Source organism: Sorex fumeus, unplaced genomic scaffold, assembly GCF_029834395.1.
Source record: "Sorex fumeus unplaced genomic scaffold, SorFum_2.1 ptg000233l, whole genome shotgun sequence".
Lineage (NCBI taxonomy): Eukaryota > Metazoa > Chordata > Mammalia > Eulipotyphla > Soricidae > Sorex > Sorex fumeus.
This window is the reverse complement of record NW_026606290.1, coordinates 2,168,663-2,180,559: the sequence shown is the minus strand read 5'-3', so window position 1 is coordinate 2,180,559 and position 11,897 is coordinate 2,168,663. Positions and strand designations below refer to the sequence as shown.

At 65.2% G+C, this 11,897-nt stretch overlaps 2 protein-coding genes across 7 annotated transcripts in view; one reads left to right on the top strand and one right to left on the bottom strand.

Annotated features, from left to right (window-relative positions):
• The first annotated feature begins 855 nt into the window (after positions 1 to 855).
• On the top strand, positions 856 to 5,149 carry PTGES2 (prostaglandin E synthase 2). The gene is made up of 7 exons (XM_056108811.1): positions 856 to 1,149; positions 1,969 to 2,166; positions 2,687 to 2,745; positions 2,957 to 3,106; positions 3,378 to 3,578; positions 3,680 to 3,797; positions 4,719 to 5,149. The coding sequence occupies exons 1-7, from the start codon at positions 871 to 873 to the stop codon at positions 4,842 to 4,844; spliced, it is 1,131 nt and encodes a 376-aa protein (XP_055964786.1). The 5' UTR covers positions 856 to 870; the 3' UTR covers positions 4,845 to 5,149.
• A 1,741-nt stretch (positions 5,150 to 6,890) lies between these two features.
• The window catches only part of SLC25A25 (solute carrier family 25 member 25), a 34,832-nt gene continuing 29,825 nt past the window's right edge, over positions 6,891 to 11,897 (bottom strand). For 4 of the 6 annotated variants that reach the window (XM_056108793.1, XM_056108794.1, XM_056108797.1 and 1 more), the window contains 6 exons: positions 10,958 to 11,116; positions 9,086 to 9,238; positions 8,823 to 8,930; positions 8,570 to 8,737; positions 8,198 to 8,348; positions 6,891 to 8,108 (listed from right to left, as the gene is read on the bottom strand). In XM_056108793.1, coding sequence (XP_055964768.1) covers positions 7,924 to 8,108; positions 8,198 to 8,348; positions 8,570 to 8,737; positions 8,823 to 8,930; positions 9,086 to 9,238; positions 10,958 to 11,116 — 924 coding nt within the window. In that variant the 3' untranslated portion in view covers positions 6,891 to 7,923. The remainder of the gene's footprint in view (positions 8,109 to 8,197; positions 8,349 to 8,569; positions 8,738 to 8,822; positions 8,931 to 9,085; positions 9,239 to 10,957; positions 11,117 to 11,897) is intronic. The other 2 variants (XM_056108795.1, XM_056108798.1) reach the window with 1 other exon arrangement.

Genomic DNA, 11,897 nt, shown 5'->3' with positions numbered 1-11,897 from the left:
AGGCGCGCGGGCTGGCCCCGCCCATCCGCCTTGAGACCGCCCCCAAGCCCTCGCTCAACTCTCGCCGCTGCCTAAGTCTCGCGTTTCCACGCCGGGCAGAAGGGGATAGTCCCGCCCCTCCAGACTCCGCCCCCACAGGCCCCGCCCCTCCTGACTCCGCCCCCGCCCCGCCCCGTCCTGGTGGCGCCGCCGCGGGGCGATGTGTCCTACAGCGGCGAGCGGAAAGGCCAAGGCCCTGCGGGTTCCGCTTTCCGGGAGAGGGAGCCCGGCAGTGGGGCGGGGGCAGGCCGGGACCCCCGACTGCCCTACCCCGCCTCTGGCGACCGGCCGGGTCTGTAGCCCGCGCCTCCGCGTGTCCGACTCGGAGACACGTGGTTTCTGAGGTCCCCCACCAAGTGGAGAGAAATCTTTCTGTTTCGGGAAACGTTGCCGCTGTGCGGGAGGGCAGGAAAAGCCCGAGCCGCAGGCGCTCACCCTTTCCGCGGCCGTCAAGGATCCGAAGCCGGGACCTTCCCCGGACACTTCAGTCTCTTGGTGGGCTGATGAGTCGACGTTTACTAGTCACACACACACCCTGGGCCACGCCGCGGCTCCGCGGCCCGGGTCCCCCCCGCGCCGGTCACCTCCCCGGGGTCAGAAGTCAGAGACATCGAAGGACTTCCGGACAGCCCGGGAGGACTTGGGCGCAGCTCGGACCGGGGTCCGAAGCCGGGCTGGGGCTGCTCGCACGCCTTTTTCCCGGGAGACCGACCTCCCCGCTCGGCGTCAGCGTCGCCCCTGGCAACCGCGGCCGGGCCCTTTAAGGCGGGCGTGCGCGCGCGCGTCTTCTCGGTTTCGCGCGCCCGCCCGCGGCGCCGGTGCAGAGTGGCCATGGCCCGAGCCGTACGGGCGCTGTGGCCGGCCGGCCGCTCGCTGGCCTGGAGGCTGGGCAGCCGCCCCCCGCCGGGGCTCCCCGCGCCGGGCCGGGCCGGCCTGGCGGGAGCGGCGGGAGGCCCGGACCCCGCCGCCTCCGCCGCCGCCGCCCGCAAGGGGAGCCCGCGGCTCCTGGGGGCGGCGGCGCTGGCCCTGGGGGGCGCCCTGGGGCTGTACCACACGGCGCGGGGGCACCTGCACGCCCAGGACCTCCGAGCCGAGCGTCTTGCCGCGCAGGTGAGTGCGGGCCGTCCCCGACCCCGGGCTGAGGCCTCCCGGGCGGGCATCGGCGGGGCCGGCCCAGTCCCCTTCCGCGCGCGCGCGCCCGTGACCTTGGGGAGGTGGCCGGGTTTCGGATCCGCGTGCTCTTCGCCGGCTTCTTCTGCAGGGGTGGGTGGTCCACACCCGGGGCCGACTCCTGCAGGGCTCGGGGCTCAGGGGTCACTTCCGGCGCGGCTCGGTGGGGACGCTGCGGGGTGCGGGGGGGAGAGGGGATGGAGCCCGGGCCGGCCACGTGCGAGGCAGCTGCCCTGGCCCGCTTGGACCGTCGCCCCGACCCGGTTCTTAGGTGTCTTCCTGGATGGGAAGGCGCAGAACACGCACGCGACGCGGAGGGGGCGTTCCTCGCAGCTGTCTGCCCAGCCTCAGTTTCCCCTCCTGCAGCTGTGGCTTTCACCTAGGAGTGTGCCCTCCCCCCAGGACTGTTCCTGGCACTCCTGCCTGATCCCAGGGTCGGGCGCGGCCACCACCCATTTGGGAGGTGCAGCTGGACTTCACTCTGGCAAGCGCCAAGGCGATGGGCTGATTAGTCGGGAACGTTTCCTCGAATCCCCGGGGCTGGCTGGGCACACCCGGTGGAAACCGGCGCTTTGCGTCGGTGGGGCCTCCGGGAAGCGCTGAGCCGAGACCCGGACAGGGGCTAGAGCCTGGACTGTCCAGGGCCCTTGGCCAGCCATCCTCTGTCCCCCGGTACTGGTCCTCCAGGCGGGGGACCTGGCAGGGAATCTGGGTTCCCGGGGCGGGGCCTCAGACTCCGCCCCCTTCTCCCACCCGCAGCTTTCCCTGTCCGGCCGCCTACAGCTGACCCTGTACCAGTACAAGACCTGTCCCTTCTGTAGCAAGGTCCGCGCCTTCCTGGACTTCCACGCGCTGCCCTACGAGGTGGTGGAGGTGAACCCCGTGCGCAGGACCGAGATCAAGTTCTCCTCCTACCGCAAAGTGCCTATCCTGGTGGCGCAGGAAGGGGACCGCTTGGTGAGCCTCCAGATGCCCCTGCCCCGTCCCGCCGCCTGGGTCGTGCCGTGCACTTCGGGTGGGGCCCTGCTCAGTAGCCTTGGTTGTGTGAGATCAGCGTCACTGCATACAGTTCGTCCTCAATAAATCTAGACTCTTCCCTTAACCGTCTGAACTCCAAACCATAACGGGGTCAAAGGGGAAGGAGGGTGGAGTTCCCTCCCACCCCTCCTGCCTCAGCTCTGTGTCTGAAATCAGAGTGGTGCAGGGGTGAGGCTGTGGGAGGCTGGAGTGGACCACTCAATCCCCGGGCTTCTCAGGGTGAGGCTGCGTGGCTCACGGAACCGTCCCTGGACCTCTCTGTGCTTCTGTCTTGTGCCACAGAGAGGCGTTTACTCAATGGGTGTGCAGGGGACTGCCCGGAATTGGAAACACAAGGCCTGATCTCACTAGCTTTGGCTTCCGCCAAAGGCCCTGCTGAAGCCCCGAGATCCAGCGCGAGGTCAGGGGCTTCTGGGCTGACCAACCTCTCCCCCTCCAGCAACAGCTGAACGACTCCTCGGTCATCATCAGCGCCCTGGGGACCTACCTGGTGTCAGGGTAAGGGGCCTGCGGCCTTGACTGGCCTCTGCCCGCTTTCTCGGAGCTGGGCACTGCTGCCGGCATTTCCGGATCTGCATGTCCCTCCCACACCCCTTTCCATGCTCCTCCCTTGAGGACAGTGCCCCCCCCCCCTCCAGCCCCCTCGTCCCAGGGTGGGCTGTCGGGCGGGGAAGGGCAGTGGGTGAGTGTGTCTGGGTGTCCCCTAAAGGCAGCCCCTGGAAGACGTCATTAGCTACTACCCCCCCATGAAGGCCACTAATGAGCAGGGCAAGGAGGTGACTGAGTTCTGCAACAAGTACTGGCTCATGCTGGACGAGCGGGAGGCCCAGCGCATGTATGGTGGGAAGGAGGCCCGCACGTGAGTGGACGGGACCGGGCCTGGCTGCCGGGAGGGGTGTGGGGGGCGGGGCCCTGGCTATTGGGAGGGGTGGGGGGCCTGGCTGTCAGGAGGGGTGTGATGAGACAGGGGGACTGGCTGCTGGGAGGGGTGGGGGGGTGTGGGTAACCTGGTTCTTGGGAGGGGTGTGATAAGTCAGGGGGTCTGACTGCCGGGAGCGGTGTGGGTGTGGGCTGTGGGGGGGGGGGGCAGGGCAGGACCTGGTGGCCTCAGCGGCGCCCCCTGGCCGCAGGGAGGAGATGAAGTGGCGGCAGTGGGCGGATGACTGGCTGGTGCACCTGATTTCCCCCAACGTGTACCGCACACCGGCCGAGGCGCTGGCGTCCTTCGACTACATCGTGAAGGAGGGCCGCTTCGGGGCGCTGGAGGGTGCCATGGCCAAGTACCTGGGCGCCGCCGCCATGTACCTCATCAGCAAGCGGCTCAAAAGCAGGTGAGCGCCGCCGTGGCCCTGGGTGGGGGTCAGCGAGCTCTGGCTTGAGCGCCCCGAATCCTGTCCCTGGCTTGTGGCTCCCCTGACGCCCCACCCTGCAGGCACCACCTGCGGGACGACGTGCGCGAGGACCTCTACGAGGCGGCCGACAAGTGGGTGGCGGCAGTGGGCAAAGACCGGCCCTTCATGGGGGGCCAGAAGCCGAACCTGGCCGACCTGGTGAGTGTGGGGACCGGGCAGGGGAGCCTGGCCACGGCGTCACCCGCTCTGCCGTGTGGGCCGGGCCGTCTGGGTCCTCGTCAGGTTCAGGGAAGGGCCGGCTTCAGGTACAGCTGGATCCAGGGCTCGGGTGGGAATGTTCACGAGCTCAGGCCCTCCCTGCTCGTGCTCTTGGTTTCAGCTTCGGGTGGGCCCGGGCCCTGCCGAAGTTAGTGGGTGGCACCTCATCTGGCTTCGGTGCCTGCCTTAGCGGGATAGACGCTCATGTATGTGGCCGCTGGGCCGCACCCCAGCCCTACTGCGTTCCTGGGATCCAGCGTTCGGGGTGGATCATACCGTTGGGCCTGGGGCTCAGCCCAAGTGTCCTCGAGGGAACAAGGTATGCTCGTGCCTAGAGAGGGGCGAGAGGACCAACAAGCCCCCTGGGTGCACGCACACACAGAGCACACACACGCACACAGCGTACACATACATGCATGCTATCCACACGTGCACGCACAGCAGATACATGTGCACACATAGTACATGTCTGCTTGTATACACACATGCACTTGTGCACAAACAGCACGGCACACACACATGCACACAGCACACACACAGCACACTCACGCATGCGCACATGCACACATTCACGTACACACAGCAGACACACATGGTCATACATATGCACACACGTGCACAGCACACGTGCACACGCAATACACATACATATGTACACACAGTATGCACACAGTACGCACATGCACAACATACACAGGCATGTGCAGGCGTGTGCACACACACAGCATATATGTATATGTGTGCACACATGCATGCTTATACCTACACGCACGCACACACACACACACACATGCTTCACAGCTGCACTCAGCACCAGTGGGTCCCACAGGTGGGTGATGGGCGGTGCCGCTCTGTCCCCAGGCGGTGTATGGCGTGCTGCGGGTGATGGAGGGCCTGGAGGCCTTTGACGACCTGATGCGACACTCACGCATCCAGCCCTGGTACCGGCGGGTGGAGAAGGCCATCGCACAGGCCCCCGGGGACTGAGCCGCAAGCTGGGCCACGTGGCCACGGAGAAACTCACTGCCGCAACAGGGCAGGGCCAGGGGGCACTGCATGGTGTCAGGAGCTCGCTCGCCCCCTGCCCCACTCCCCAGCTTTTCCGGCTCTGGTGCTGGTGGGCCCGGGGAAGCGGAATCAGGCTCCACTTTCCCTCCTGGGCCTCCCGGACCGTCTTGGAGGGTCACTTCGTCCCTAGCACCTCTTGCCCTGGAGCCCTGCTCTGTGCCGACTCTCCCAGGACTCAGCTCCCTCAGACACGGGCAGGAGCCCTCCCCGCTGCCCCCCACTCCTCCGGAGAGCCCCGGACTGTGACACAATAAAGCAGAGGTGGCAACCCAGGCGGGGGTGCGATGTGTTTCTGTGCAGGCAGTGCAGTGTGCAGCTCTGGCCAGAGGGGGGCTCAGTGAGCAGCTTTGCCTATGTGGGTGTAGTATGCGGCTCTGCCCACGTGGGGGCGCAGTAAGCAACTGCAGCGGGCCATGGAGCCAGGTGGCTGGAGGTGACCACCTCTCTCAGGCAAATAAGTGTTGGGGCTCAGCTGGCTCTGTCTCATCACCTTGGCACCAGGCATGCAGACAGACACGGGGACTCTGGAGGGGCAATGCTTGAGCCTCAGTTTCCTCATCTGCCAAACGGGTATAGTGTGCAGTGGGTTTCTAGTCCTGAAGACCAGGCTAGCTTTGTTGGTTGTTTGGGGGCTACTACTCCTGCTTCTGCTTAGGGACTGGCTGCTGGTGGTGCCAGGGATGGAGCTGGGGCTTCAGGCAGGAAAGCTGGAGGTGCTCAGAGCTTACTCCTGCCTCAGTTTCCCCGGGGGCTCTGGAAATGCTTTTCCATCACCACCAGAGGGCGGTAGGGGATGGGAAGCCCTTGCGGGGTGGCGCCAAACCAGGTGCTGCCACCCTGCGGCCAGTTCCAGAATTACACCCTGAATCAACTTCCTCATGGGCTTGACCCATAGGGTGGGAAAGGCCCCCCCCCAGTACCCCCTGCTCCCTTTTTATCACTTAGGGCCGCAACCCTGTGGCGCTGTGCATAGGCAGCTGCATCCTTTAGTAGGACTGTAAATATCAGTTCACCTCCACAGGTTGTGGCCTCCTGACCTGGGAAGCAGCAGGGCCAGGCCTGAGGCAGGTGGGGAGGCCGGCCCAGGTGGCCCCGTCCCTCCTCTGCCCCCCTCCCCCGAGCCCATTTCATGCTCTACCAGGGGCCTCCCGTCTCCCCTACACTGCGGGGGGGGGCAGGGCACCCCGGACTCAGGCTGGAGCAGGGCTGTCTCCTTCCCTGCCTCCACACCCTGCAGCTAGGAGACCCCAGGGGAAGCGAGTGGAACCCTGGACTGGGAAGGGCCCCCTGAGAACCCCCCAGCCCCGCCAGCCTCCCCTCTAACGGACGGGCCCAAGGCTCAGAGACGGCTGCCACTGGCCCCAGGCCAGTCTCAGCCTCCCGCTGCATCCAGTGCTCTCAGATCTCCCAGGGTGGGCGCCGGACTTTCCCCTAAGACCCAGTGCTTGAGGGGAGACCCTCTGGGAGGAGGGGCCCGCTGCCCAGCAGCTCTGAGGAACCCTACAAGCCCCACGCTGCCCCCTCCCGTTAACCAACCTCACCCAGGACCTGGGCCGGCCGCTGACCCTCACAGAAGGAAAGCTGAGGACTGCAGGCTGGGGTCAGGCAGCACCAAGGGGCCGCCGACAGGGAAGGAACAGGAGACCCCAAGGGCCCTCCCCAGGCTGCCACTTTGGGCTGCGTAGGCACCCCCCTCCTATGGGGATGATGATGGAGACCGCCACTGGACAGCAGTGGTGGACAGCAGGCAGCCTGGACAGGATGGGACCACCCTGTCCGGGGAGGCAGGGACAGGCGAGCAGGGATGCCCGGGGTCTCCCCATGGACAGCACATAACCAGGCCTTGAGCATCTCCCTGGCCTTGTGCCCCCTCTTCATCTGAGAGAAAAACGGGGTCTTCTCCCCTGTGCCCCGCACCCCCACGTCCCCTTCCCCAGCCAAGCCCAGACCAGGCCGGCTGCAGGCTCAGTTTTGAAACTTTATTGAAGCTGTTCGAGATTGTTTCCAAGTCTTCATCCGTTTGCACAAATTCCAGTTCTGTTTGGGTCTGTGTGCATCACACCCCACCTCAGCAGGGTCACGGGGTCAGCAGGCGGCCGGCAGGGGAGGGGGTGGGGGCTGGCGTCACCCCTGCCGCAGTGATGCCACCCCAGGCCTGGTGAACCGCAGACAAAGTGTCCCCCAGGCTGATGGCCCCACCTCGCTGGCCGGGGTGCGACCCTGCCCCACTTCCCCGCTGGGTCCTGGGGCACACCCACGCCTTCTCTGGACAGACCAGGGCCTGGCACCCCCCACCCCACAGGTGCTGGGAAGGCGTAATCAAGCACAAACATAAATATGAATAAAAAACGAGCTTGAAAATGACAAGGCTATTAAACAAATCTATAAAAATAGTTAGGACGTAACTCTGTTCAAATAAATATGAAATAAATAGGCTCCAAGCAGAGGTCGGCTGCGTGGTGGAATGTGAGGCGGCCCTGGGCCGGGTGGGCCAGTGGGCTGGGCCCCTGGGTGGCCGCGGCCGCCTGCTGCCCCCCCACCGCAGCGCGGAGCCCACACGCTTGGCGGCCAGACTTGCAGAATGAAACTCTTCCTGGCACCATGGAATTAAGGCCCCTCGCCCCCTTCTCTTGCCAGGAACCCAGGCACGGGGCCGCATGCCCTGTCCGCTGTCCCCCGGCCTCCCTGCCTGAGCTGGGTCAGGCCGGTTCTGCGCTGGGACAGGCCCATGTGAGGTCCCGGCACCCTGCCTTCCGGGCAGCCGGGCCCCCCGCCACCCCTAGGTCTCCACCTGCTGCCAAGCTCAGATGAGGGGGAGCATGGAAGTCAGGCGGCCCCCTTTCCCCGGACAGCCTTGGGATGGGGGTGGGGCACAAGCGGCCAGGAGGGGAGCGGCGAGGGCGCAGGCAGAGGGCCGGGCCCGCGTCCTCCCGGTTGCACGGCAGCGTAGTGTTGGCACATTCACAGAATGAGATGCTCCACTTCCGGGGCCGGCGCGTCACCGCGACTGCACGCCCAGGGTGATCTTCAGGTTCTCGTACACCACGTAGCTGATGCTCACGGCCGGGATGACCTTCATGAAGTTGGGGGCGAGTCCCCGGTACAGGCCAAAGGCCCCCTCGGTCCGCAGGATCTGCTTGAAGAGGCTGCTCATGGTCACTTCGGGGGCGCCCTCGATGGACGCTGCGGAGACGGGCACCTGTCAGAGCCCTGCCTGCCTCTCCCGGGACCCCAAGCCGGGTGCGGGGCCAGGCGGGGCGGGGGGGCCTTACCTTGAGCCTGCATCCGGGTCCTGACCAGGGCCAGAGGGTAGCTGGCCAGCTGGCCGCAGGTGCTGGACATGGTGCCGCAGGCCAGCAGCACGAACACTCCCGGGTCGGCGCTGTTGACGGCGTAGCGCTGCAGCCAGGCGTTCTTGAGCGTCTGGGGGGCGGGGCAGAGGTGAGGTCCCGGCCACCAGCACTGCGTCCCCAAGGGAACCCGGTCATTGGGCTGGGGCGGTCCAGGCGGGGCCAGCTGGAGCTAGGCTTTTGTTTCTGCTCCCGTGGACACACTTCAGTGGGGGGCAGACCCTCTTCCCCGACAGCTGAGGATGGGGGTGGGGGTAAGGGGAGCCCCCGGGGCGTCCGCCCCAACCCACTCACCTCGTACACGGCCAGGTCGATGCCAGCGTAGGGGATGATGCCCAGCATGTTGGGCACATAGCCCTTGTAGAAGGCCGTCATCCCCTCCTTGGCCATGATCTTCCTCGCACAGTCCAGCATGCCTGAGTACTGGCCGGTCTTCCGCAGGGCCATCCGGGTCTTCAGAACCTGGGGCGCGGCAAGGATGAGCTCAGGCCTGGCCCCATGCCCACTCCCCTCCCCCTAGCCGCCGGCCCGCGGGCCCGAACCTCACCTCCATGGGGTAGATGGTGCTCTGGGCGATGGCCCCCGCCAAGGAGCCGGCCACCAGCCGCTCGTGGAGCCTCAGGGTCTCCTGGTCACTGCCCACGAGCCGCTTGATCTGAAACGGAGAGCCTGTGAGCTGGCCTCAGCCGGGTGCCGGGAAACAAGACCAGGCCTGGCCCCACCATGGACGTCAGGCAACGGCTCAGGGGTACTGGGGGGCCCCCGGCTGGGGAGACGCTCTGGCAATGGGCCTGGGGCAGCGGCGCTCACCTGCTCGTAGGCCATGAACTTGATGGCTGACTCGGGCGCGATCTTGAGCACATTGATGCCATTGCCCCGCCAGAGGGACTTGGCACCGCCCTCGCGGACCATCTGCGTGAAGCCGCCCACGATGCACATGTTGTTGCTGCGGGAGGCGTGGACCTGCAAGAGGGACAGAGGACACAGGGCTGCAGACGGCAGCTGCCCGCTGACCGCAGACACTGTGGGGCTGAGGGCGCTGTGCCAGCCGCGCCAAGACCCACTTTATGGGGCGGAGGGGCAGAAGAAGACACGTCCAGAGGTGCTCAGGGGCGACTCCTGGCTCTGTGCTCACGGGCCCATACAGGTGTTGGGCACTGGGACTGGAGTTGGCTGCATGCAGGGCAGGCGCCGCACCCTCTGTATTGCCAGAAAATTTCTCGCCCATGGAATTTTTTTTTTTTTTTTTTTTTTTTGCTTTTTGGATCACACCCGGCGATGCTCAGGGGTTACTCCTGGCTTTGCACTCCTGGTGGTGCTCGGGGGACCATATGGGATGCTGGGAATCGTACCCGGGTCAGCCGCGTGCAAGGCAAACACCCTACCCGCTGTGCTATTGCTCCAGCCCCCTCGCCCATGGAATTTTTAACATATATATATATTAAAGGTAAAGGCCCTCCCGTTGATCGTCGATTTGCTCGAGCGGGCCCAGTAACGTCTCCATTGGGGACTTTGTTACTGTGTCTGGCATATCGAATACTCTCGGTAGCTTGCTGGGCTCTCCGACAAAGAGCTAATAGAGCAGGTAATGTGCCTGACTTGAATGCAGTCAACCTGGATTCAATCCCCAGCCCCACCAGAGTGATCCCTGTGCCCAGGGCCCCGGTGAGCCCCGAACACTGCTAGCCTGGCCCAAAGGCCATAGGGCCGAACAGAAAGGCTGAGGGGCTGGGGGCTGGCTGTGGGCTGCAAGCACAGGGCTGAGTTTGAATCCAGCACCAAGGGGCCTGACACCAGTAGGTGTCGCTGTGGGGGTCCCCCGGCAGACCACGCCAGTGGCTGGTGGGTGGGGAGCGGCTGGCTGTGGGGCACTGCTGAGATGGGCCGGGCACTCCGCACTGCCAGTGGAGACGCCCGTGATTCGTGTGGATGAGGCCCCGAGCTTAATTCCAACACTGCACAAAATAAAGGGCGTTCTTCTCGCGGAGCATTTCAAACACATGCTCGAGTACACATGAGGAGCATGCCTGATCTGCTCCCAGAATCCCGAACCCACTGCCCAGGGTGGGGTCTCTGCTACCAGCACCCGGGATGTCTGAAGTCTCCTACAGATAGTCTGCCCTTCCGCACAGGCCAACCCGATCTCTGCCACTTCCCTGGGGACTAAGGGGAAACATCACTGTGTGGGCCGAGGGCGAGGGCGGAGTCAAGGGTGCTCAGGTGCGGTGGGAGGGCTGAGTTAAGGGTGCTCGGGTCAGGAGGCTGAGTTGAGGGTGCTCGAGTGGGAGGTCCTGTTGGATCCAGGTCATGTGACCAGGGTGTGGCCCCAAACAAAAGCCTGGAGGTGGAATAACAGTTCAAGGCCACCCAGTGGGGTGGAGAGGACCCAGGTCCCCATTCCCGCCTGAAGCCCTTTTCTTGGAACCACAAGCTGTCCTTGACGCTGGGGCGTGGACAGTCAGGTGTCCCCAAAGCCCAGCCAGCCCGGGCAGATGCATGGAAGGAACCAGCTTCCCACCCCGCCTGCCTGCCCTGGCCTGCCCTGCCGGCACAGTGGCCTTGTGACGGATCCGGTGTGGGTGTCCCGGATACAATGACATCAGCCTGGAGCTAAAGGTCACCTGGGCCTGGATCTAATGTCTCCTGCTGACCTGACTGGGCTACACGGGGGAGCCACCGTACCTGCATGAGCACTTTCAGCCTGTCCAGCGGGGCCGTGCAGGTCCTGGACACGGCCCCCGCCCCGCCGCCGGCCACAAGGTGTCTCCACCACATGCCCGTCTGCCTCTCCTCCACCGTGAACTCATCGGGGACGGTCAGATTCTCGCCCACATCGAAGATCTGGGGGAAGACAACTGAGATGACCTAGGTGCCAGGCAGGCGCCCGGCACTGGGGGCAGCGGCCGGCCCGGAGCCGTCCTCAGGGCCCGCCATGGTGCGGACCAAGGACTTTGATCCCTGCTGGGGGTTCTGAGCACAGTCCAGCTGGGAGGAGGCAGTTACGTAACCTGGGAGCTCCCGCGAGAAGTGCGCATGCAGTATTGGGCCACACTTCAAGCCAAGGGCCAGGTGCCACAGGTCCGAGAGCTGGTCTGGAACCGGATCACACCGGTGGGACAGAAGGTCAGGCCTCAGCAAACACGAGAAGGGGCGATGCTTGCGTCAGGCCTGTCCTGGCCGCTGGCTGGCTGGCAGGCAGCTTGCTGGGTTCCAGGTCCCACCCCTGCCAGCTTGCCACACAGGCGCCCCCCCCCCCCCGCCCCAAACACACACACAGGGTGAGACTGGGCACTGCAAGGGTCGAGGCGGAGCACCTCTGAGCCCCGGTCCTACAGGGACAGGCTGGGTAGGAGCCAACTGAGGGCTTGAGGGCTGGCATGACGACGCAGGGGCAAGAGCCTGCACTCTGCACGGGGGAGCCCAGGGTTCAATCCCTGGCACCGCCTGGGCCCTCAAGCACCGCCACCACCAAACCTCAAAAAGAAAAAAAACCCTCAAAGCCCCACAATGCCACCCCCAGTGAGCTCTGCAGGAACCCACGCAAACATGAACTGGGCTTGGGGAGGGCCGGGCGGTATCAACTAGCTGTCACTGCCACTGTCCTCCCATTGTTCTTTGATTT

Excerpts from the sequence above, each read along its gene's own strand:
- PTGES2 (XM_056108811.1), top strand. The coding sequence starts at position 871 with ATGGCCCGAGCCGTACGGGCGCTGTGGCCGGCCGGCCGCTCGCTGGCC. Across the intron at positions 2,746-2,956 it reads GGGACCTACCTGGTGTCAGG|GCAGCCCCTGGAAGACGTCA; the intron begins GTAAGGGGCCTG and ends TGTCCCCTAAAG. Across the intron at positions 3,107-3,377 it reads GGTGGGAAGGAGGCCCGCAC|GGAGGAGATGAAGTGGCGGC; the intron begins GTGAGTGGACGG and ends CCCTGGCCGCAG.